Below are 25158 nucleotides of genomic sequence, written 5' to 3' on the forward strand. Positions count from 1 at the left end.
ATCGTGATGAACAGCACGCCTGGTGCCCAGAGTGCGAGACCTGGGTCCTGTCCCCTCCCGCGTTCAGCCCATCACGAGGATCTGGGGAATCCTGACCTCCTCCCCATCCTCCCTCTGCTTCCCAAGGTCGACCCGCAGCATTTTGTCCACACCCTGTGACTGCTCCAGGACACCCGCCCTTCATCATTGTCGGGGTAAAGCTTCTCCCGCTTTCACAAATTTGGATACAAATAGGACATTCGTTACGTAGGAAAATTAGTTATTAATCTAACCAACCACAGACACGGCTAGGAATGCAGGGAAACCACGTCTCCCACCCCTGCCGCCTGCTTGGCGGAGGGACTACTTTGTACTCATTTTGCTTCATTCTTCTGAGGATTGCCTTCCTACCTCTGTGATTACCCATGATTCTCTTCTTCTCTTTTTTTTCCTGAAATACAGTCAACATGTGACATCCCATTACTTTCAGGTATTGAGCATAATGATTTGATATTTGTTCAAACTGCTAAGGGACCACCGTGATGAGTCTAGTTAACATCTGTCACCTCACATGGTTACAAATTTTGTCTTTTAAGACGAGAAGTTTCAGATGTAGTATCCCAGCAAATTTCAAGTATATGATGGGATTATTAACCCTGGTCCCCCTGCTGTCCATGACATCCCTGGGATTGATTTCTTTCCCTTATACCTTACGGCCAGCTCCCCCCATTTCATCCACGCCCCCATCCCCCGCTTCTGGCAACTGCCAGACCCTCTGTGTCTGTTCTCTATGTCGACGAGTTTTTTTTCACTCCTTCATTTGTTTTGCTTTCTTCTACCTATAAGAGAAATCATACGGTGTTTGTCATACTCTGACTTTTCTCGCCTAACCTAATGCCTTCAGAGTTTATTCTGTTGTCGGAAATGGTAGAATTTCATTTCCTTTTATGGCTGAATAATATTCCAGGTGTACGTACACCACTTCTTTATCCATTCATTCGCCTATCAGTGGACACCTAGCTGGTTTCCGCATCCCGGCTGCTGTGAATAATGCTGCATTGAACATGGGGAGCAGAAATCTTTTTGAGTTAGTGTTTTCATTTATCTTTGGTTAAATACCCAGAAATAGCGTTGTTGGATCCTCTGTCAGTTCTGTTTACATTTTCTCGGTGCCCCTCCGTACTGTTCTCCATAGTGGCTGTACCTGTTTACATTCCCACCAACAGTGCGCAAGGGTTCCAATTTCTTCATGTCCTTATCAACGCGAGTAATCTCTTGTCTTCTAGACAGTAACCATTCTGACTAGTTATCTAGGTAGAATTACCTCTAGCTGGATTATCTATTATTAGATTAGTTAGATCATCTCTTGTGTATTTTGACAGTAGCCATTCACACCCATTCAGATGTGAGTTGATATCTTTTCACTTGTTTTGCTTTGGTCTCTGATGATTACCTCCCTAACTCTGTGACTTATCCTTTTAGTTCTTAATTTAACAACATATAGCATCATTAATTCTTTGCTGTAAAAGTCTTTGAGATTCTGTCTATAAACTGGAGTCAAAAGTTAAAAAAAAAAAACAGCGGAAAGCATGATGTTATCATGATACTAGAACTGTTTACATCATTTCCAAGTATAAAGCTAGGACTGTAGTTCCTCTTTATAGACCCCCAGGAAGAGGCTTTCTAATATGAGAACCCATTGGATTCTTTATTCAACTCCATCAGCCGTTCAAATTAATGCCAAAGTTTAGCTTAATATTAGGATCATGATTTTCACATGAAGCTCTTGTTTTTTCCTGGAGTTTCCGATTGCCTTTTTTTTTTTCTTTTCTTTTCTTTTTTTTTGTGGAAGTGAAATTATTTCTTCAGTGTGCCACTGAAATACCTTCCTGCTTCTTCGGTATCACCAGCACCCATCTCATTCTTGGGGCTCTCTCCTCCCATTTGGACCCCCTCCCCGAGTTCCCAGGGCACGATTATCATTCTGATATTTACCTTTGCTGAGCTACTGGGCAAGTGAGGTTTTTCTTTAGCCTTGTTCTCCTGCAACACATACTCAAGTAACAACCTCAGTAGGAGACCTCCAGGTCTTCTACATGTCGACTTCCATATCTGAAAGATCTCTGGTTTTCAAATGTGCTCAGTGTTGTAGAATTCTTGATTCAAAATTCAAAAGAGTTTCCCATCTAAACTGGTAAGGCACCACCTCACTTTGATCTTGCTCCTGCTCACTGCTGGTGAGAGGTTATGGCACTGTCTGATCCTCACTGTGGCATACGTGATCATTTGTTTTCATTTCCAAAACTTTGTAAGAACTTCAGTGTATCTACTTTTCTCGAATATTCTGAAATGTCATGATGATGGGTCTGGGTATAAGTCTCTTCTTTATTCATCATGTTCACTTTCCTGGGGGCTCCTTCAGACTGAAGCAGTTTCAACTTTAAGAATGTGCTTTTGTTATTTCCTTGAAAACACCCTCACTTCCTGTCTCAGCTCCATCTTTCTAGATTTCTCATCAGCCCATTTGAGTCCATTCCACCTGCCCCTCATTCTTTCTCATATTTCCTGTCCCTTTACCTTTTTGCTCTATATTCTGGGAGATTCCCTCCACTTTTAACTTGTCTGTGTAAGTTATTATTTTGACAGTCACATTGTTATGTTCCAAGAGCCTTTCCTTTCAACGATGGGTGAGCTTCTAAAGCTGAGAGAAGTGGTTTCTGGATATCTTTGGTAACAAGCAGGCAGCTGTGAATGGACAGTTCTCTGCCAAGAGCTGCTCTCAAAGCAGAGTCCAAGCTGACTGCATGTTCCTTCAGGTCAAATGCCAAAAAGAGAGGAGCCCGGAGTCCTGTCCCTTGCCCCTCTTACCCCAGGAACTCAAAAGCAGACAGGTGCAGCTCTTGTTCAAATCATGGGACATGTAGTAGGATCCAAATTGAAACTTGAGGGGTTGGGGTATTTTATTTATTTATTTATCTTGTAGTCACTGTGCACAGATGCCCAGGTGAGGAAGCAGTGGTGAGAGGAACGGGTCCTAGGAATGCCAGGGCCAGGCTGGGTGGAGAAAGTAGAGGATGCTGATTGGTGGGGGAGAGGGGGTTATAGAAAAGACCATTCACTCTTCTCCTGGTGTCTGAAAATCAAAATCTGTGATTCAGCCTCCAACATGGAGCTTTGAGAATCAGATTTAACAGATGATGTTGCAGACTCCTGGCACTTTGTATATGTCGTGGGTATACCCTGGTTCTGAGCCCCTCAGGACACAGGGGCTGCTGGCTTGGCTGGCCCAAGGGAGGGTGCCTCCTTCTCCAGGACTTAACTGTAGTCTGGCTTCACCACAGCCATTGTCCCCCACACTTCAGTAGCGTATAGCGATTGAATGGGAGGCTTTGGACCTTGCTGGTCCCAGGGACACGTGGCTCTAAGCAGAAACCGAGGGTCACGGAGGGTACTCGTTCTCACTTCACCCTTTTCGGCAGGACTAGGCAGGAGGCCCTGGCACCTTTATTCTGGATCCAGTGGCCCCTATGTGGAGGCTAGAAGCAGAGTCCCTTCCACAGGGAGGCTCCTGGTTCCGAGCCCCCCTCGGACCACATTTAGTACATTCCCAGGTGGCGAGTGGGTGTGTGGGTTGGGGGGAGCACAGACGGATGGGTGGGGATGGTGGCAAAGCAGCAGGACGAGGCTGGCATTCCAGGCACTCCTCCAGGTCAGGGCCAGCCAAGCCCCCACGCAGCCCCCAGGACTCGTTCCCCACTGAAGCCTGCACATGGGTCTGCTGCCTCCCCAAATGCCTAAGCTACTCGGCCGCCAAAGCATAGGGCTTACGGGGTTCTGTGAAGTTTTCCACAGTGCTAGCTGCCAAAAGCTACCTCTGCCCCCATGCACCCCATGCTGTGTCTGGCCTCTCTCGATCCCCTGCTTCTCTCCACCCTGGTGTGTATACCATTTGCCGGTGTCCGCAGTGTGAATACTCCGATCACGTCTGAGTCCAGGCTGCCAGCATGAGCCATAAAACACAGAGGCAGGAAGAGATGCCCCAAGCCAGCCCCAGCGCCCTCCAAGCCAAGATCCTTGTCTCCTTCCTCCTACCTTCTCCAACCCCATAACCCTGGTTCAGAGTCTGCTCGGGCTGGTCCTCAAATGTGTAATTAGGTGGACTAATCTGATGTCCTAGGGACCGGCTTTGAGTCTGATGAGACCCGAGCCTGTGATTTCAGATGCCAGGGTCCCAGTTCCCAGTTCTGACACTAGCTGCCTGCATGAGCCTCAGTTTCCCCACCTAGAAAATGGCTATATCATTCCCAAGGTTTACTCTGGTTACAGAATTCTATACCTTCTGCTTGCAACCACCCAAAGCACCAGCCTATGGTCACCTGAGAATGAACATACTTTCAGCAAAACTGTAGACCCTGAAATTCAGAGTTCAGGCACAGGATGCCAAGGGGGTGCTATTCCAGGAGAATATGGGGACGCCAGTTCTGGAAGTGTTCCCAAGGCTGTGCCTAGTAGTCACTGGGCTTTCAGGAGATTTTCGTGTTGATTCCCCACCTCTGGCCAAAGACATGGCCTTCTGAGCCCTCCTCCTCCAGGAGGTAGGAGGGCCTTTGATGCCTAACTTGGGAGAAGCCAAATTGAGAAGCAAGTGGATCCCCCAACTCAATGTCACCTGGCCCAAGGAGGGCGTGGCCAGGAAGTGGCTGTGTCTTTGCTCCCTCCACCTCCTACTTCCTATATCTGTCTCCTCCAGGGCAGAACAGAGCTGACTCTGACTTATCTCCTCTTCCCTGGCACAGGTACCTCAGAGAATGCAGGGTTGGGGGAGTCATGGATGGGGGAATGGATGGTGGATGGATGACGGGTGGATGGATGGATGGATGGATGGATGGATGGATGGATGGATAAGCAGATGGATAAATGGGCGGATGGGTGGATGATTGCCTGAGTGGATAGGTAAGTGAATGGGTGGATAGATGGATGACGGACGGACGGATGGATGGATGGATGGATGGGTAGATGGATGGATGGATGGATGGATGGATGGTGGATGGATGAATGGTTGGGAAGGTGAGTGAATGAATGGTTGCTGAGCGAGTGGGTGGATAGATGGATGGATGATGGAAGGAAAAAGGAAAGGAAGCGAGGGAGGGAGGAAGGAAAAGAGGGAAGAAGGGAGGAGGAAGGCAGGCCAGCACTTTGACCTCCTCAGGTGGATCATAGGCATTTCCAAAGCAGACCCAGCCAACTGTTAAATGCCAGCCACCGGCCTCTCCCAGCAGCCAGCCATCCCCATGTGCCATCAGCTCCCCTGGCCCTTCCTCTTGGTTACACATCCCCTGTCCTTGCAGCTGTGCTCAGATGCTCCCTGTATCTCTCCCTGAACCGGGCTTGGCCCTGACTGATCCCGGCTGAGCAGCTTCATCCCCTCCCGGTCCACCCACCTGAGTGGCATTTCTGAAATAAGAATTTCTCGTGCTCGCAACTTACCCTGGACACAGAAGAGTTCAGGCCTTGATGTGCAGTGCACCCTCACCTCCTGGTCCCAGGCCCCTCTGTCCTGCCTGTCACTGTGACCATGCCCTGTGCCCTTGCCCATGGGGGGCCCGCCCACTGGCACACTCTGTTTCCACATTCACCCCTGCGCCAGCCCCTGTCCTACACCATCCACCACGGGGACCCCTGGCCCCCACAGGCTTACTAGGGCTCCAGCACAGGAGTGCGCGGGAAGACAGCAGTTCACGGGAGTTGAGTGTCTTGAGCGGAGCCCCTGTACACACAACTCAGCCCCCCACCCCAGCCGCGTCCCGTGGCAAGAGCCAGGCTGCCTGGGTAGTCCCAGGCAGGAAGTCAGGAGGCCCATCTCGGGGGCTTGTCCAGCCTCCCCCTGTGTCGCACTGTGAGCCAGTCCCAGGCGTGGACTCAAGAAAGCGCGGTGGAGAGCTGGCCATGTGGCCCCAGAGCACTGCCGGGTCCAGGCTCTGGTGCTGCTGGCTCTCTGGGCTGGGAGATGTGGGCAGGTAACCTCCCCGCTCTGACCTCAGTCTCCTCATCCACACCTGCCTGGGGATACTGTGCTCACTGCCCACAGAGCACCCATGGAGCCCCGCACATAGTAGGCCCACAGGGGAGGCTCTCTCCTTCAAGTCTTCCCTCCCCTGACTGGTCGCTAGGGCACCCGGGCAGCATCTGTCTGAGCCCCTCCCCCAACCCAGGGCCAGCACATTGAGCACCTACTACACACAGCACACTTCCTAGGGGTTCTTGCTTCTGGACCTCACCCTTCCTGGGAGGGCACTGTTGTAGCCGTTCCCAGATGGGGAAACTGAGGCCTGGCACTTCCTCATGCACCGTGAGACATTCCGCATGCTCTGCTTAGTCCCGTTTTTCATCCCAGCCCTACAAGTAGGGGCACGTTCGTGCCCTCCACTTCACAGAGGAGGAAGCTGCACAGAGGGGAGGGCTGAGATTCGAGCCCAGGCCAGGTGCTCTCAGCATCCGTCTCCCTGGGGTTGAAGGGACTTTGCTAACATGGACGCATTTTATGACCACATTTTACATACTATGTTCAGTGAGGACCCGATCTTCCTTTGCAGCTTCAAGAATAATCCCGCGGGGGAGTGCTTGTTTGGCAGGGGTGAGGTCTCCTCCGAGGGTGGTAAGAATGTTCCGGAACTACATAGGGATGGTGGTGGCACAGGCTAAGAAAGCAGTACATGCCCCTGCGGTGGTCACCCGAAAAATGGTTAACTTTATGTTTTGTGAACTGCACCTCAATTTTTTGAAAAAGAAAATAAGGCACCCTTTGCTAAAGGTCTGTCTGGTCTGAGGAGCCGGCCACGGGCAGCCGGGTGAAGCGGCACAGGGCAGGGAGGGCAGGGACAGAAGGCAAGGCCAGAGCCCGGTCGGGGGCTTCACACACAGGCTGTCAGGGGCTTCCGGGGGCTGCAGCTTAGAGGGACCTGCCCTTGCTGCCTCGGGGGGTTGTTCCAGCGGCTCCAGGAGCCCTGGCTGCCCCTCTGGGTGGCTGCCAGCCAGCACACGGGGTCTCTGCTCATCAGGACACGTGCTGATTCCAGCCCGACTCCACAAGTCAAGGTCAAAGTGGAGGCTGGCACGGTGGCCGGGAGCCGGGCATGGCAGATGGCGCCATCGTGTTCCCAGGTTCCTGGCCCGCAGTTGGGCTGTGGAGGAAGGATGAGCAGGGGCTCGGGGACACGCGAAGGGGAGCCGCTGGGGTGGGCAGAGCTCTGTTCTGGAACGGGGCCGGGAGGCAGGGGAAGTGAGCGCCGAAGGTTAGTGGAGGGCTTGCGCAGCTGGGGTCCTGCAGGAGGTCTGGAGCTTTTCTCGCTCCGTGTTCTGGAAGTGGGGCCTCTTTCCATGCATGAATCACTTTTTTTTGCCGGGTGTCTGGGTCTCTTGCGTGGGAAGGCAGGGGTCCTCTGGAAGACCCCGTTGGGGCGTGGCCAGGATTGAGGACAGGGGCGTGAGTTGTGTACTGAGAAAGGGTTGGGGTCCTTCATTCAACTCCCCACACCCAGTGTCACCGCTCCTGAAATCACACATGCCTTACGTCTCCCCACCCTTGTCCCTTAGATTCAGTTAGAGCTGCTGGTTCTTGATGGGGACACTGAAGCAGGGAGACTCGGGGCCTCCTCCTAGAAGGACCCTGAGGTTCTGGGGGTTGGGGCGTGCCTGTCTCCTGCCCCCACCTTCTCCGCACAGCCTGCACCTCCCTGGTAGGGGACGCATGACATAACGAGTCAGACCATCTCAGAAAACCAGGACATGGGTCATTGACCACACGTGACTTCGGGTTCTGAGAGCTGCTTCCCACATTTCAGGGGTGATGGGTAAAAACCCTGGGAGAGGAGGACATCAGTACCTAGAGGGAGGAGCATGGAGGGAAGCTGTGCCTCTCTTCTCAAGCATTCATTGAGAAACTATGTGTCGAGTGTTGGAAGATTCTAAGTGATTGGCATGTCCCGTCAGCTGAATAATGGCCCCCAGCGATGCCCCAGAACCCATGAACATCAGCTTATATGGGAGAAAAAAAAAGTGGGGAAGTCTTTGCAGACATGATTAAATTAGAGATCTTGAGATAGGGAGATTATCTTGGCTTATCCAGGTGGGCCCGCACACCAGCCCAGCTGTCCTTAGAGGGAGGGAGGGAGATTATGTGAACGGGAGCGGCCACGTGATCACTGAGGCAGAAAAGACGGGAGGGACGCCTGGGGCCCCAGAAGCTAGAAGAGGCCGGAAGGAGCCTCCCCTAGGGTCCCTGGAGCAGCACCCTGCCATTGCCTTGATTTGGGTCCAGGGACAGTGGATATCGGACTTCTGGCCTCCAAGACTGTGAGACGATCATTTCTGCAGTTTGGAGACTCCCCGGGACCCTCCTGCAGCACGCGGGCACAGGTGCAAACGAGCAGGAAAGGCCCCACACACGCGCCAAGACACACCAGGGAAGGCGGGGGGGTGACACATTCGGTGGCAGATACAGAAACGTAGGGGTGGGTGGATGGGGGGAGGGCGGGATGCTGTGTCAAGTGGACCCCACTGGGAAGGTTCACCAACGACCTGAGGAGCTCAAGAGGGAGGCAGGGGTGCCGGGGTGGAGGGACAGGACCAAGCCTGAGGTTGCCCTGTTGCCTCTGCCTCTGAGGTCTGGCCTCACCCGCTCTGCGGTTTTTGCCTGTGCTGTGACCCCCAACCCCCGACCCGTAGCCGGTGAGGACGCGAAGTCCCCAGACTGGCCCCGCCCTCGGGCAGGTGCACATACTCCCCGTGACCTCTCCCGAGACAGGAGGGCTCTGCTTTCGTCCTTCCTTCTTGCTCTGTCCGCCGCCTCTCCTGCGCCACCACCCACCCGCGGGACGAGGGCTCCAGGCTTCCTCCCTCCTGGGTCCGCTTCCTTCCACCGTCAGTGGCTTTTTAGAAAACTGTCCACACCCACTTGTCCGTCTGGAGACCTTCAGAGAACGCGGGAGCATGGGGAATACATATGTCCCCCATCCTGCTGCCCCAGAGCGGCCACTCTTGGGACTGCCTGTGTCTGCTGGCCTTCCTGTAATGCCCAGGCGACCTTCCCTGCCAATGTGAGGCCACACTGGGCACCCCACTTGCGGTCCTGCTCCTACACTTGCCCCGTGGTGTCCAGCTCCCATCGGTGTACGGGGATGACCTCCTCCTCCCTCTTCCCTGGCTGGTCTCCTCCCAGGAGGTGTCTGAGTGCTGCACTGCCACCCCCCTGACCTCACGGTGCTCCCGAGGGTGTCCCTCCATCAGATGGGGTCCTCCTGCCGCAGCTGCCGGGCCCCGTGCCCTCACCCATCGCCCTTGGAGAGGTTCGGCTCACACTGTCCTAAGGTCGTGTTTCCTGTCTGCCACACGGAAAAGCACCCACCCCTCATGTGGGATGTGGGGCGAGGGCCGAGGGACAGTGCCTGCCATGTCCCAGGCGTGCTTCCCATCCATTTCAGCCTAAGCATGCCCAGAACCTATTATAAATCTGGGTGGCGTGTGGTCATCAGCACCCACACCCTGCAGTGAGCCGAGTCCTGTGTGTGTGCAGCACGGAGAGGGGGTTTCTGCAAGAAAACCAAGAGCCCCGAGGCACAGACCACGAAAGGGTGTGTTTCCTCTGCAGGGCACACACCTGCTCTCCTCGCCCCCACCTCAGGTCACTGTGTTGGGGACCCCTTCTTAAACCAAAGAAGGCTGCGCAGGGCGGGGAGTAGAACGATCCGGGAAACCCCTTCACTGCTCCCAGGTCGAGGACTGTATCTCCCGGAGAGACACAGTGGGAGGGCAGTGGGGACCTGACACCTCATAGCCCTGAGTGTCCTGGGCCGCACGACAGGCAGGTCTGCAGGACGAGGTGTGCGGGAGGACCCCCTCTCAGCCCTCCTGCATTTCCCTAGTTAGTTCCTGCCCGGAGAGGCTGATGGACTCTGCCCTTGCAGGCGGGGGCTCTGCCAGCCCCGGCTGGATGTGTAAGGTCGCAGGTTCCAGCCTTTCCTGACTCTTGCTTCTCCTCGCGCCTGAGACGCAGAGAAACGCCCCAGTGCCAAAGCTGTTGACGGAAATGGCCCCAAGCAGCCAACGCCACTGCCCCGCCTCCTGCCGCTCGGGGCAGGTGCGCACAGAGCTTGTCACGCTGCCCCCCAGCCCCTGCTCCCTTGCACCGCGGGGCGCGCAAAGTGGGCCACCGCCCTACCTGTCTGCTCCCTGCGCGGTCCCCATGCCAACAGGTTCCTCCGCCCTCGGCGTTGCCACCGGGGCAGCGCCCAGGATGGGATGAGTCATCCCTTCATCCCCGAGGTTTGGTGAAAACACCCCCAACCTGTACTCCCGCCCGGTCTGTCTCGCCGTCTCCCGGGGGCGGGGCGGAGGGGTGGGGAGGGGGCGTGGTCGCCGAGTAGTGACCCCGCCCCCACACCCACCCTCATCCGGGATGTGAACAGGCAGCTGCCCAGGGGGTTAGGGTTGCCTGGAGGACCTTGCAGGAAAATGATCCTGGTGTATGGGGTGGGCCCGGTGTGGTCGGTCGCAGGGGTCCTTGTTAGGATGAAGGAGGGTCGGAAGCAGAGGGACGGGAGACCTGATGAAGGACAGTGGAGAAGGGGCCGCGAGCCGAGGAGCGCAGGCGGCCTCCAGAAACCTGGCAGGGCAAGAAGCAGGGGCCCCCCACCCGGCCCCGGGGCCTCCCTGCCAGGCCCTGCTTCAGCCGGAGAAGCTGCCGACTCCTGCCGGGCAGCGCAAGCGGCGCGTTCTGGAGGCGCGGGGCTCCTGCGCATTTGCTCCCGTAGCAAACGCTGATACGGGCGTTCTGAGCGCTCCACACACCGGGACTTGGAGCCGTGAGCACGGACGCCGGGACAGGTGGTTTTCATCAGTGTCCGCCTCAAGTCAACACCCCCAGTCCGCAGTGACAGCCCGCTTCCCCCCAGTCCGCAGTGACAGCCCGCTTCCCCGATGGAGAAGCTGGGGCTGCGGGAGTTCTGTTCTCCTTCCTCCCGGCCTGGGGACTCTAGCTGTGCTCCCAGATCGCGCTGCCTGTCCCTCACCCCCACACACTGGCCTCCGTGGGACCCCAAGTCATTTCCAGAGGCCGGTGGGATGGGGAGGGGCCTACGCGTATGTGCCCCCTGGGAAAGCCCGTGACACCCCACGGCCAGGAGGCTCTGCAGGGGCCACCCAGGAGGAGGGCAAGGATTTGCTGCCACAGAGTCCCCAGCCCAGAGCTCACCCTGCATCTGGGACACACGGGGTGGTGCTGGGCCCACCGAGGCTGGACCCAGACAGCACGAGGAGCGAGGTCAGTATTGACCCACGTGAAGGTCAGGGTGATGCCTTGCCTGTTTCTCACTCAGGAGGGTACCCCTCCTCACCACCGTCCTGCTGAGGAGCCGCCACGACAGGCCACAGACATCAGGCCACAAAGCTGGCCATCCCGGGAACCGCTTAAGACCTGGGGGAACCCTCACGGCCTTGGCCATGGTTCTCTGTGGACAGGGCCCCGGCACCTGCAGCGAGGTGTGGGCAGACAGAGCTCGGGGGCCTGGCGTCGGCCTCCAGTGCCCGTAGGTTTCTCTGGGCAAGCCCATGCGCGTGCAGAGCCTTCCTCCTGCCATCTCCTCCCTGAGGAAGGTCCCAGGCCGCCCTGCAGATGCCCGCACACTGGGCAGCTTAGACAACACAGACTTGTCCTCTCCCAGTTCCGGAGCCCGGAAGTCCTCAGTCAAGGTGCTAGTGGGCTGCGCTCCCTCTGGAGGCCCTGGGGGAGGACGCTTTCTGCGTCTTTCAGCCTCCAGGGCTCCCCGTCCCGGGCTGTGGTCCCGCCCCTCCAGCGGCTGCCCCCGACTTCACATCACACTTTCTTCTCCTCTGTCTCTCCCCTTCTGTCTCTAACAAGGATACGGATCACTGGGCTTAGGGCCCCCCTCCCAAAATCCAGGATGACCTGTCCTCCATCCTTGCCTTAATTACATCTGGAAGGTCCTATCTCCAAAGAAGTCCCATCCCACATTTGGGGCCGGCCTGCTGTCCCGCCGCTGCACCCCCACGTATCCTCCCTCGGTCACCCGGGTCCCCAGACGAACACCCGGACAGGCGCCGGGACCAAGACCTGACCTGAACACCGCCCCCGCTCGCACTCCCAGCCCCTTTGCCTGCCGGCCTCGCGCCTGAAGAGCAAAGCTCCCAGGGGAGGGGTGGGGGGAGGAGGGGGTTGTGCAGCCCCCACAGGTGAAACTCACGCCCTGGGCCCTGTGGATTTGGAAATGGATCTCGCACGTGTTTGCACCCAGAAGTCGGGGCCTGAGGGAGGGGCCCCTGCTCTGACTTGCCCAAGGCTCCTCGGTAGGTGGCAGGCCGCGGTGGCCCCCATGCCCGCAGCGGAGGGAAGCTCTGGGGCCAGACCGAGGCTCTGACAGGGGCCTCCCCAAGGTCACCAACAGAAGAAATCTGCGTGCCCACAGTGCCAGCACCTTTCCAGACCCCAGGGGAGCATGGCCAGCAGGACAGACGGCACCCTGCCCTCCCAGGGTTCCCGTTCTAATGAGGGGGGAGGGGGTGGCTCCAGGGACATGTGGGAAAATGAGGACATCACTTCAGCCACTCATCAGTGCTGTGGGGTGAACGGAACAGACCGCTGGCCGGGGGGCAGGTGGCTGGAACAGGCAGGGAGGCATTTCAGGGGCGCCAACGTCCATCCTAACCGCCTCCCTCTCTGCTCCGGGAGGAAGGCTCCGGTCCCACTTCTCACCAGGGACAGGGGAAAGACAGGAGGTGGGCCTCAGTCTCCAAGTCCAGCTGGCGTGGAAGGGTTGCCCCGGACCGTGCACATTTCAGTAGAGGTTCCAGGAGGCCCAGGGAGGAGCCCCATGTCCTCCCTCCAAGGGCAAAGGACAGGCCTCCCCTGTGCTCAGGCAGGACTTGGCTCCTTTCAGGCGAGAGCAGGACTCTAGAGACCCTGCTCCGCCCCGTGCCAGCTGCGTGAGCTTCAGCTTGTCCCCGAACCTCTCTGAGCCACAGCTGCCTTGTCTGTCAAGTGGGGAGGGACGCAGTGCCCCCCTCCTAAGTTTGCTACATGCGGGAATGACCGTGGGGGCTTCACACGGTGTTCGGCGTGTTGTGAAGACGGGGCTGTTGTATGTCTACCTCGGGAGGAGCAGCACGTCCCGGCACCTGCTCCTGGATGGTGGTGGTCTTCTCAGGAGTGGGGTGGGGGAGGGAGGGAGGGAGGGAAGTTCTCATGAGGGTCGTTCGGCTGGGATCTGCTTTGATAAACTCCGACATCCCGAGGCCCTCTGGCTGAGGAGGGTCAGTGTTGGGGCGGTTGGGGAAAGTGGGGAGGAAATGGGGGGCAGAAGCCAGGCTGGCTATCTAAAGACGGGGAGGGAGGGAGGAAGACAGATACAGATGTAGCCCGGCCCTGGAGACAAGCCCCTGGAAGCCAGATCGTGGTCAAGAAGGGATCTGTTCGGGGCAGGCTGGGAACCACCGGACCGTCACCGGAGGGGTGAGGAGCAGGTTGGCAGCCCCAGCACAGAGGACGACGAGACGGATGGCCTGGAATGGCCGGCCGTGTGCTGGGACTCCAGCTTTAATAAAGAATAATGAGGCATGTGGTAGGGGTGGGGGCAATCAGGAAATCCCAAAGACCTGGGGAGTTCAGGGGAGACACCAGGAAGCCCCCCGGAGACGCAGGCCATCTGCGGCCTGGCAGACTGGCTGACTTCGTCCCCGGAGGATCCACCAGCGCGCGGCTCCGACAGCGCCGTCCGGGTGCCGTGGGAAATGGCCCCAAGAAGGCAGGCACGGGTGTGACGGGGAGCAGATGGAGGGGGACGTCCCGCATGGAAAAGGGACACAACTGGGGACAAGCGCCTGCCCTGCTCTCGCATCTTCCTCGGGGAGCAGCTCGCGGCAGGAGTGAGTGTCAGCACCAGCGGCCCCTGCGGACCGGAGCTCGGAGCGTCTGTCCGCACGGGAGCAGCCTGACTTCTGAGCCCTGCGCCAGCCAGCCCTGGAGGTCAAGGGCATGCGGGGCTGGACTGCAGCCAGGAGGACACCCATGGTCGTGTGCGGCGGTCGAGGGGGACGCACCACGTGTCCGGGGACTTGGAGGAGGGGGAAGGCTCTGTGGCACTTGCTGGTTTCAAGAGGAAGACGCACGGGGCTTGGCTAGACAAGCGTGCCGCGGGCACTTCCCGCTGTGCTCGCTTTCCAGAACCGAAACCCCATTGGCCAACCACGTTCGACTTGGTTGGGTGCAGTCCTCAGCCCGCCATTTCCCTTCTGTCGGGCCAGAGGCTGGTCCAGTTCCTCCATCTAACGTCCTTGACTTTGGCGGCAGCTTCAGAAATTTCCCACGGGCGCCGTGTCTGTCTGTCCCCGCCACACAGCGCACGAGCTTGGCCTCGGGACCGAGGAGCCGCTGGGGTGTTTCCGGAGTCCTTGCCTGGTCGATGGCACGCCAGTCGTGGCCGAGATCAAGATGACCATCCAGCTGTGGCCTCCGCTTTCCAGACCGAGTCCATCGGCGATGAGGGGCTGTAATTAAATCTTCCCCAGGGAAGTGGAAGGCGGCACGAGGCCTCCGGTGCGTGTCTCCGGGGCATCCTGAGCCCTTGTGGCTAATGAGCAGCCCTTGGAGAAGAAGGGGTCTGGATGCGTCTCTCCCGCCCAGAGCAGAGCTTGAAGGAGGCTTGATTTACCGGAAAGTCTCAGCATCCGGATTCTGGTCATTTGCTCAGATCTCATTGACAGGCAGCCTCCCCGCCCTCCCTGCTCCAGCCCCCAGGAATAAAGCCCATCAGGAAGCTTCTGGCTGCGAAGGACAGGAGTCCACTCACGGTGGCCGGGGCGTCCATGGCAGGCCTGAAGGAGGACACGTCTAGGGTCCACTGTGAGGCTCAGCAGCATCTCCAGGAGCCTCTTGGCCTCTCCCTCGTGGCTGCAAGACGGCGGCCGTGGCTCTGAGGGTCATGCCCTCAGAGCAGATCCCAAGCAAAGACTGAGGGGAGGAAAAGGCACTAGGAAGCCCCCACTCTAAATCTCTCCCACGAGGAAAATCTTGCCCTCGAGTCTCACAGCCCCAAACCATGTCCTGTGACCATTCACAACGGCAGGGGAGGCTGAGAACAAGTCTCTGGCTCTTCCTGCCTCTGTTGTGGGAAGCGACTGGGGGGAAGCATCAGGAGCCGGGCGTGCAGGGGTGGGGGAGACGGGGCTCTCTGGAAATGGTGGCTACTGAAGTGGACTTTGAGGAATGAATAGGAGTTCGGCATACGGCAAGCACATAGAGCGTGTTACAAGAAGAGAACCTCAGCTGCGCCCCAGAAGACCCTCTCCTGGGCCAAATGGCCCGGTAATTGAGATGCAAATTGGGAAGCACCTACCTAGCTAAGCGCGCCCTTTCAGCGGTAGAACATTCACACACGCGTTCAAGCCCCGATGTGTAGAAGCTGGGCCTCCTTAGCGTTGGCTCTGCTCATCAGGACGGGCGTGTGTCTGTGTTTCAGGAAGGACTCTCCATTCCACCTTCCTGAATCTTTCTAGGGCATCTGGTAGATGACCTCATTTCTCAAAAGCATTTTCCTTGGGTCTTTTCTGAAGCTCAGTTGTGGTGTCAAACTCGGTACCTGTGGACAGTGACACAAGTATGGCTTGTGTGGGACGAAGACTTCTCCCGGCTTTTATGACGCGTGGGCACAGGGGAGTTATGTGTCACTCACATACACGCATCATTAGTGTCAGGTGTCTTTAGAACATTTAGACCATGATTCTAAAACCTGTGGCCCAAGGACCCAGTCCGGCCCCTGCCCCTTTGTGTCAATAAAGCTTTATTGGAACACAGCCCTGCCCACTCATTTACATAGCATCATGGCTGCCTTTGAGCCACCAGTAGCAGAGTGGGTCACTGCACCCGGGAACCACAGAGCCTGCAAAGCTGGAAATATTTACTCTCTGGCCTTTTACAGAAAGAGTTCACAACCCCTGTTCTAGAATGTTTGCAGAGCCCCTTTCGAAGGACGTATGCAGGTGCTCCACGTGAAAATGGGTCTACTTCATACTCTGAGCAACTTTGGGAACCTTCAGTGAAGGCAACGTCTTCTATGAGCGCTAGCCCTGGGAAGAGAAACGAGATGTTCTGTGGGAAGCGGCTGGATGGTAGCAATGGCAGCCGGGGCCTGGCCTGGGTGTGTCACTCCCTCACCCGAGGGGTCAGTGCTATCTGACTGGCCAGCTGGGCCCCCAAGCCCCTCACCCAGCCCCAGACCAGCCCGCTCTCCGAAGCCAGGAGCACCAAGTGGTACCTACGTTCGGTCTGGCTCCCACGAAAAGATGCGGCTTCCCGTCAGAGCTGTGGACGATATCTGTCCGCTGCTCCCTGAGGGCCTTGGGGACGGCCTGCCCCACAGCCTACGCGGCCTGGTCTTTCTGGGCAAGTTTCAAGACCAACAGATGGGGTAGGCCTGGCCTCCTACTGTCATTGCCGCAGGAAGAAAAGTCACAAACAGCCACTTCCCGCGCTCCTTGCAAAATGTCAGGCTGTTGTGTGGTTTCCCTGATTGTTTGGTTTGTTGTTTTTTTTTTTTAAAGAATATTCAGTTTAGGACCAAAGGCAAAGGATGACAAGTCAGGCATGCGATGGCTGAGCCGTGTGGCCCGGGCCAGATCTTCCCGCTGCAGCTTCACGGACCCTCCACCGTGAAGGAGCAGCATCAGGTTGGCAGCTACGGGGATGTTCCAGTTTTGCATCTTACAGGAAAACCGAAGCCCAGTGTTGGTGAGGGGCCTGTCCAAAGTCCCACTTCCATCTGGGGTCCCCGCCTCCAGCCACGTCTTTCCCGTTCCTAGGCAGGAACAGGAAACAAGCCGTCTCCCCTTTGAGACCCCATCTCCTTTCCCCCTCGGGCAGCGACGATTGCCTCCCGTCATGATTTCGAACACATTTCGACCGCATCTTTGTCTTCTCCAGCAGCTGCCGTTGGCAGGTAACACGCCTGGCAGTGCTCAGGAAATGCTTTGGGGTGATTTATTACAAAGTAATGAGACAATTTAATTTGAATCAAGTTCTTTGCACGTTATTGCTTCTATTAGGAAAAACTTGTATTGCTTATCACGTTAGCGACAAGGAGACACGCCAGGCAGGGTGTTTTCATAATTGCCGATCGGGAGACGCGGGTCCCCCGTCTCTGCTGAGTGGGCGTGTGAGCTCCGTGGGGACGGAGCCTATGTCCTCACCGGTGCCCCATGAAAGGACGCTGCCTCCCCGCCCGTGGAGCAAGGTGGGCTCCCAGGATCCAGGGGTAGCGTCATTTGTGAGTGAACTGTCCCCACTCCTAACTTCCTGTGTGTGACGCCGTGCACAGCTCGGGCCACGGAACACCAAGATGGCATCGCACGCACGGCTTCATCTCACCGGGAACTGTGCAGCTTCCTGCTTGTGTGGGGGCGTGGGCTGGGGTGGGGGGCAGTAAGACAGCAGCACCAAGTACTTCCTGCCTAGGAAGCAGGAAGGGGGCAGCAGGGAGTGCCAGCGTGTGTGGACAAGGGCTGAGAGGCACTAGCTCAGCAGCCAGTGACAGATGACTCGGGGAACACGGCCCCCCCCGCCCCCACCGCTTGCTTGCGACTGCCAGGCCTTCCCAAGGATGAGCCCCGGCTCTGCCCCTGCCCGCCCGCGGAGCGGCCCTCTGTGCTGCCCTACAGCCAGAGCCGCCGCAGCGATCTGGGCCACCTGCCCGTGCCTGGCATCTCTGCCCAGCTGGGACACCTGTTGAGGCCACCGGCACCCCCCTCAGAGGAGCTGACAGGCTCTGTGTGTCGCCTCATCCTTCCTGATTGGCAGAGCCCGGAAATTTCTAGGACAGCCACTGTCATTCCTGATCCCTGGAGGTCCCTCTTTCTAATAGTGTCCCAGTTCCTGCCTGCATCAGGCTGTCGCCGAAATGCGTTCACTGGGTGACCGAGACGAGGCTTCTCTCTGGCTTCCGCTGCGCTGCCCTGGAGAGGGCAGGGACCCTCCCTCCGCAGCCGCTTCTTATGATAAGTGCACCAGCCTCCCCAACAGGAGTCCCCGGGGGGGTCCCCAGGCTCCGCCGCCCCACCCCCACCGCTGCTCCAGCGGCCCCAGCCCGGACCCGCCACCTGTTTGCACGGCCCGCGTGGGTGGACCTCGCCGGGGACAAGCTCTGCTACCATCTGGGAATTTTGTCTTTGAACAAAGACTGTGAGTAATTCCCCCGAAGGTCCTGCGCGCTCTTTGCCGCGGCCGCTTACCCAAAGAGTCGTTCCAGCTGAGAAGATCGGACTTGCCCCTGGTGTTTGCGTGCGGCGATATGTTTGCGGATACAAACCTTGGTGAGCCGTGAGGCGGATCCCACGTTAGGTTTCGGAGACAATTAAGCGCGGGCCGATTTGCACATGGCTGTCTGCTCTTCGGATCCCACAGCCGGTGGAGTTTGCTTTCCAAGGTCACAAGCATGTCCGTGGGGCCCCACAAAGCGTAAGGCCGCCGGGGGCTGAGTCGTAGGGCCTCCTTGCTGAAACGTCCCAGCTGCCTCCCAGCCGGCACTCTGCACCCCTCCCCTTGCTCCCATGACCCCGAAGGGGTCAACACGCCCGGCTCCCCGCGCGTCCCTGTGTCTTCGTGCGCCCGCTCCCGCTGACTCTGGGCGCGGCGACCCCCTGCCTTGGTGCCTCGTCTGACCCGGTTCTTGCTGGTGGCTTAGGACAGGTGTCGCCAGCGGCAGCCACAGATGTTGGGTGTGAATTGTTTCCGTGGGATGTGGTCGCTCCTGCCATGTGTGCCGGCCATGTGCTGGTCACCTCTGGGTCACTGCAACAAGGCGCAGGCCTGGCCACGAAGGGCTACGGAAGACAGTGGACCTGTAGTGGTGTCTCGTTTCAGCCACCCTGGGTAACACTGGGGAGCAGCAGGGGCTGCCCTGGGCCAGCACCCCAGCCTCTCACTGCCTAGCTGCGTCCCTCAGACCTCAGACCCGAGTGGGCAGGTACCCACGGCCCCAGGTGACTGTCTTCTCTGGCCTCTCCTGATGTGCCTCAGAACGTTTATCTTGTGGTTCCACCTCCTTCTGGAATGTTCTCCTCTCCCTCGTACCTCTCCAGCCTCCTGATCCATTCGCTCCTGCTCCTGCGTCAGCCCTCCTCCTCCAGGAAGTCCCCAGCCTGGTTCTCACCGCGCCATATTCCGCACACTCCTGGGGCTGCCTTCCTGCTTGCCGCTGCGAGAGCTCCCCACGGCCTCTGCGACAAATGACCACGGGCTGAGGATACAGAGACGCATTCTCCCCGTTCTGGAGGCTGCAAGTCTGAGCTCTTGGTGTCGGCAGGGCTATGACCCTCCAAGGGCTCCGGGGGAGGGTCCTTCCCCAGCTCTTCTGGCTTCCAGCGTTTGCCAGAAATCCTTGGTGCTCGTTGGTCTGCAGCCACGTCCCCCAATCCTTGCCACTGTCTGTCCTCACCTGGCTTCTCCGACCGAGGTCCCTCTGTGCCCCGAATCTCCCTCTTTTCCCTTATAAGGACCAGTCATTGGTTTAAGGACCCTCACTAGATGCAAGGCGGACCTCATCTTCAGATCCTTAACTAAGTACACTTGCAAAGACCCTGTTTGTCCGAGGAGTCAGGACCTGACTTCTGCAGGCCGCCGTTCAACGCGCCACATGTCTCCATAAGGCCCAGACTGGGCCCAGTTTGGTCTCTGCTAAGTGCCAAGCATGCAGTCCATCCCTGACACATAGTAGGTACTCAGTGAGTTGTGGCTGCCTCAGCTCCTGGTTCCTGACTGCTTCTGACTTTCAGCCTTGCACCAAAACCCCACCCCCGTGGAGCAGGGGAGAAATGTAGCTGTCTGACTTGATGTCCAGACCCGGATAGCTCTGGGGGAAGCCATCTTGTCTACCCCAACAGTCCCTGTGCTCAAGGTTCAGATGCCCGTCGTGATCCTTCCCATGAGAGCCAAGGCAGGCAGAGCCAGCCCGGAGCCTGGTGCTCACACATCTCGGCCGCCCCAGGCCTGGCTTCCTGCGGCTCTCCTGGTTCCTCCAGGACCAGGCACCACTGCCAAGGGAGCTTGTTTGGGGCTGACAAACCCTAAATGCCAGCACTCCTGCCTGGCACCTGCTGCCTCCGGACCACAGGAACGGCCTTCCCTGTAGGCCGGTGGGGGGGCTGCCGGGAGAAAGTGGACCTCGGGCCATAGTTAAAACCATGGATGCCTAGACACCTGTGGTCCCGAGAGGCAGACGCCAGGAGTGTGTTCGTCCCCGCTGGTGGGCTGGGCGTGCTGGGAGCACCTGATTGCCATCATCCTCTTGTCTTGTTCCAGGGACATTCAGTAAACTCTTGACTGTGGTGGGCAGTGGGACTGCTGGGTGAGTGAGAACATGAAACCTTTCATGGTCTCTACCATGTGGCTCCTAGGAGAACTTGGACACGGAGCCGTCTCCCAGTGCAGATGTGGTTCTCAGTGGCTGCCTCTCACATTGTTCAAAGCAGCCAGTGGCCTACATTCCATCTTTGTATGAACTAGTGAAGGTTTCCTGCCCCTTCCTCAAGGCGCTTTACTTCTGTCTGTGCCAAAATAACCATAATAAATATGGGGATCTTTGATGGTCATCATGTAAATGGTAGCCTTTATAGTTGCACGGTGCACAGCCTGCCCAACTGTACTTGGTGGGGCTCGATGCCTGCACGCTTTGCCTTCTGTAGCTCCTGCTACAGGAAACTGGCAAAGAAGGGTACATTTTGTGTTCATTAAAGTGCCTTTCCACCCCACTCAGAAAACACGTCTGAAGACAGCACAGCTAGATTGCATTTGTGTGTGTGTGTAGTCAGCAAACCCAGGTAGAATCTCACTAAGAAGGAACAGCGTGCACTTAGGGAGATTCAGAGAGGAACAAGGCACTCTCATTTGCTCCCAAGGAGCCCATGGTTGATGGGTTAGTGGGTGAGAAGGGTCCCCTCAGAGGCTTGGGCCTGGCTGGAAGACACCCTCAGGGAGAGAAGGTGTGACATTGACCGTCGTTGGGAGGGTTTGGGGTGGCTTCAGCCCAGGGCTGAGAGCCTGTGAGTTGACCAGTGTTGGGAGGGCATGGCAGGCCCAGGGAACGCAGAGCACAAGGCAGTGAGGCATGAAGGGCCCATGTGGGAGCACTCAGGTAAAAGGCAAGGCCAACAGTAGAGCATTTCAAGGAATGAAAACGAGCCGTTGGGCTGGCGGGGGCGCTGCAGGAAGGCGGGCAGTGACTGGGGTCCCGGGTGGGGGCGGATCCAAAGTGGGGTGCGGGGTGATCCCTGTGGCTGGGCTTCTGGTTTCACCAGGCTGTGTCCCCAGGGACCGGGTGGCCCCCAGGTCAGCAGCATGGGACCCACGTAGGCACCAAGGCAGTGTCCCCATGCGGGCAGCTCCCAGGGCATTTGATGTGCATCTGGGGAGTGGGGCTGGTGATGTGTGGCCGCTGGCTTCTGGGGCTGCGCCGCAGCTGCTGCGGGTGGCCATGGCTGTCGGCCTGAGACTGCTCTTAGATTCATAAACCAGATTCAGGAGCCTCCTGACAGTTTCTCGTCTCAGGCAGGTTCCTCCCGGAGGCCCGGGGCTGGGAATGCCCAGTCTGACTTGTGGGGTGGAGGGAGTGCTGCGCGCTGGTGTCGTTCGGATGAAACTAGACGTGAGCTCCTGTTTCAAGGGAGCGATGCTCGCGTTCGGAGCTCCTGCTGCTTCCACGGTTTGCTGCAAAGGCCGTTCTCTTCTCACCACCTGGGACTTCCCTCCCGCTTGTGCCTCGGGCTGCCCGGGCCCAGCCCGCCACATGCGGGAGGCGCCCCACTGTGCTGAGCTGCTCCTGCCCTCTGGGTGCGACCCAGCACCCCGGGATTGTCCGGGTGGGAGGCGTGTGCATGGAGACCCTTCACGGCCGGTGGTGTTCCTCCGCCGCCTCCCTTGACACACCCAGGCTTGACGCCCACCTTGTGTTCACCCCTGTCCTACAGTAACCCACAGTCGCAATGGGTACACCCGGGGTCGTGCCGTCCAGGACCCACATCTCTCGGGGGGACGGCGCACAAGAGGGCCGTTTCCCCGTTACGGGGTCTTGTCCTGGTTGTTCCCCAAAGTGCCTCCCAGGCACATACCCCTGTCTCCACTTAACTGGCCGGGGTCACTGTGGGCTCGGGAGCCCAGGGGGGTCCCAGGAAGGAGGAGAAGAGGGAGAGGTCAGCATCAGCAAACCCTCTCCGAGCACGGTCGCCGTCATTAACCCGTGCTGCGTGCCTGGGCTGCGGGGGGTTCTGTCGCTAACTCCCCTCAGCCCGCAGGGCGTGGTTTGCCCTTCAGCCCGTTGTGCAGAGCAGGACACTGAGGGTGTGAAGGTCAGAGTGACCTTGGGTCCGAGCGCAGCTGGGATCTGAGCTGAGTTCTGTGTGAGCCTTGCACGGCCCCGGCAAGCTCCCCTTTGTCGGGGCACAGCTGGCACGAAACGTACGATCGCCTGCGAGCCGCACGAAGCCCGAGGCAGCATTTGGTCCCGCCGAGAGTTGGCCCATAGTAGGGCCGCGGCCTGGAATACAAGATAAGGGGAGGGGTCGGGGGCTGCTTATGCACCTATGGGAGATGGGGCCCAGGACCCGCAGCGCAGGCATCCACTTCGGGGGCTGCCTGCCCGCGGCTACGCATGCGAGGGCGGCTCAGGGTGAAAGTGGGGCACGGCGGCCGGGGCCCCAGCGAGCCACAGGGCCAAGGCCCTCCCCCTTGAGGAGTCCAGCTGGAAGCGAGGCACGTAGGCAGGTGGTCCAGGTCTGCGTCCTGGCTCGGCGAGGCTGTGGAGACAGGAAGGTGGTCGGCTGGGCAGAGGGTCTGCTCACCACAGAGCCTCCACCTGCCCCCAGTTCCTCCTGCCTTGTGGTTCCCCAGATCCTGGCTAAGCACCAGCCTGCTGCCATTTCTAAGGGCCACTGACAGCTCCCCGGGGCACCGCCCTGGGAATCGCCCCATCTGACCTCCCAGTTCTCCGGAAGGCCCGTGGCTTCTTGCTGCCTTGTAATGCGAGGGCGAGGCTTAGAGGTTTAGGGATCCCCGTCACCTATGAAAGGCCAAGCCAGCCGTGGGACCCTGCCCAGAGGCTCCCAGGACCCTTGACTCCTGACCCTGCTTGAGTCCCCTTTCTGACGGGCTTCAGCGGGCTGAGCCAGGGCTCCCTGTGCCCAGGGTAGCAGGCAGAGCAACAGCCCCGGGACAAAGCCCCTCCTCGAGCACTAGACCACCCTAAACCCGTCATCCCGGATCGTGCGGGCTGTGTGGGCTGTGAAAGTAAGTGTCTGCACTCGGCCTGCCCTTAGCTGGAAGACAGGGTCACCCCAACAAGTTCCGTTGCACGCTTGTCTGCCGCAAGGCCAGGAGCTCAGAGCAGGTCAGGCCACGTGTGCATTCTCCGGCCATGTCCCCCAAGCTCTCTGAGGCTCCCCTGCCTCATCTGGGCCCTGAAGAGCTCTTGGCAGCCCATTGCTCTGTCCAAGTGTCCCTCGTCCTCCTGGGGCCCAATCTGGGTCGGCTAAGCTGCTCCCGGGGGGCTGCACGCTGCGGCCCCGTGCTCCCTGCGGGCTATGAGTCTGGTGCCGGGCAAAGCTGACCTTCAGTTGTCTGTCACTTGCAGCCTGTCTGCCCGTTGCTCCCACTGTTTGCCAGCTGCATCCCCTGGCCTGCCCCCCTGAGGACCGGGGCTGCTGAATTCCTCAGGACCTCTGGCCCGCAGCCTCCCATGCATGACCAGCCCCTTAGGACCCTGGAGAAAGCCTCTCCACGGTCCCTCCCGCCCCTCCTCCTTCCCTGCGCAGTGGCCTGGCCTTCCAGCTGCCGACTTACTTCCGGGGCAGCAGCGAGTCCTGGGGGCGGGGGAGGGGATGCCGCCCCTGGGAGGGGGGGAGGGCCACCGTTTAGCCCCGGCCCCGTGGCCCGCCAGGAAGTCCACTTCCGTCCCGCGCCCCCGGGTGCCTCTGGGGGTGGACAGTCATGTGGCAAAGCGCCCTTACTGTGCGTGATGGGAGGCTTTGGCAGCTGAAGCAAAGTTGGAGCTTTCGCATTTCTTTCCTTTAAAAAAAAAATGCTGTGCCAGGAGGCGGGCGGTGAGGCTTTAGGTGGCCTCTCAAGGAGGGTAGCCCCCGAGCCCCCTTCTCCCTGTCCCCACGGCTCGTCGTCCCCTGCAGGAGGCCATGCCGTGGGTGGCTTGGGTGTCGCCAGAGTGACCTGCCTCCTCCTGCTGGGAGCCCCCGCCCCCTGGCAGCGCCCCGGCAGCCCCCTCCGCCAGCCTGCGGCTTCTCTGTGCGGGATGGCGCCGAGCAGCAGTCGCGGCGTTGTGGGCCCCGCGGTGATGGTGGGGACACCACGTTCATTCGCACCGAGAGGGAGGGGTCGCTGCGTCTCGGCTCCGGCTCGTGCGGAGAGCAAATAGAATCTGATTTTTGAAAACCCCTTCAGGAAGAAGAAGAAGAAGAAAAACCTGCTGCCTCATTTCTCCTCTGGCCGCTTTCAGTGGGCCCCCCTGGAAGACGCGTCGGCCCGGGCGCCCTGGCAGCGCTGCCCCCCCGTGGCTCCGGGCCACTTACTTTCTTTGCCTTTGGGTGCCCAGAGCCAGCCCGTGCGGCCATGGCTCGGTGGCCTCCCCACCACGCCTGACTCCTTCCTCCCGCTCGCTCGCTCGGCTCCGGCGCTGCCTGCCCCCCCCCCAGCCCCATTGTGCCGAGCCCGCCTATCCCGTTCGCCGGCCCCCCCAGCTGCCTCCGCGCCTCCTGCTCCCTGTGCTGCTTAGTTTCCTCCATGCTGCCTGGATCCGGCGAGCCGGGTGATTAACGGCCAGGATGATGAACGTTCCCGGCGGAGCACCGGCCACGGTGATGATGACGGGCTACAGTAATGGTCGCTATCCCCGGAATTCTCTCTACAGTGACTGCATTATTGAGGAGAAGACAGTGGTCCTGCAGAAGAAGGACAATGAGGGTTTCGGATTCGTGCTCCGAGGGGCGAAAGGTAAGAGCAGCTGCTGCCGGCCTGGGAGCACCCCCTGTTGTGCGAGTGTGAGTGTGTGAGTGTGTGTGTGTGTGTGTGTGCACGCCGTATGAAAACGCTCCCCGGCTTAGAAGGAAGCCTTCTTCCTG

The 25158-nt window shown here is 58.8% G+C and overlaps 1 protein-coding gene across 5 annotated transcripts in view; it reads left to right on the forward strand.

Moving 5' to 3' along the window:
• The window catches only part of SHANK2 (SH3 and multiple ankyrin repeat domains 2), a 458548-nt gene that overhangs the window by 288320 nt on the left and 145070 nt on the right, over positions 1-25158 (forward strand). For all 5 annotated transcript variants that reach the window (XM_044259990.1, XM_044259992.1, XM_044259993.1 and 2 more), the window contains one exon: positions 24948-25030. In XM_044259990.1, coding sequence (XP_044115925.1) covers positions 24948-25030 — 83 coding nt within the window. The remainder of the gene's footprint in view (positions 1-24947; positions 25031-25158) is intronic.

This window comes from Neovison vison, chromosome 7 (genome assembly GCF_020171115.1).
Source record: "Neovison vison isolate M4711 chromosome 7, ASM_NN_V1, whole genome shotgun sequence".
In the NCBI taxonomy this organism is placed as follows: domain Eukaryota; kingdom Metazoa; phylum Chordata; class Mammalia; order Carnivora; family Mustelidae; genus Neogale; species Neogale vison.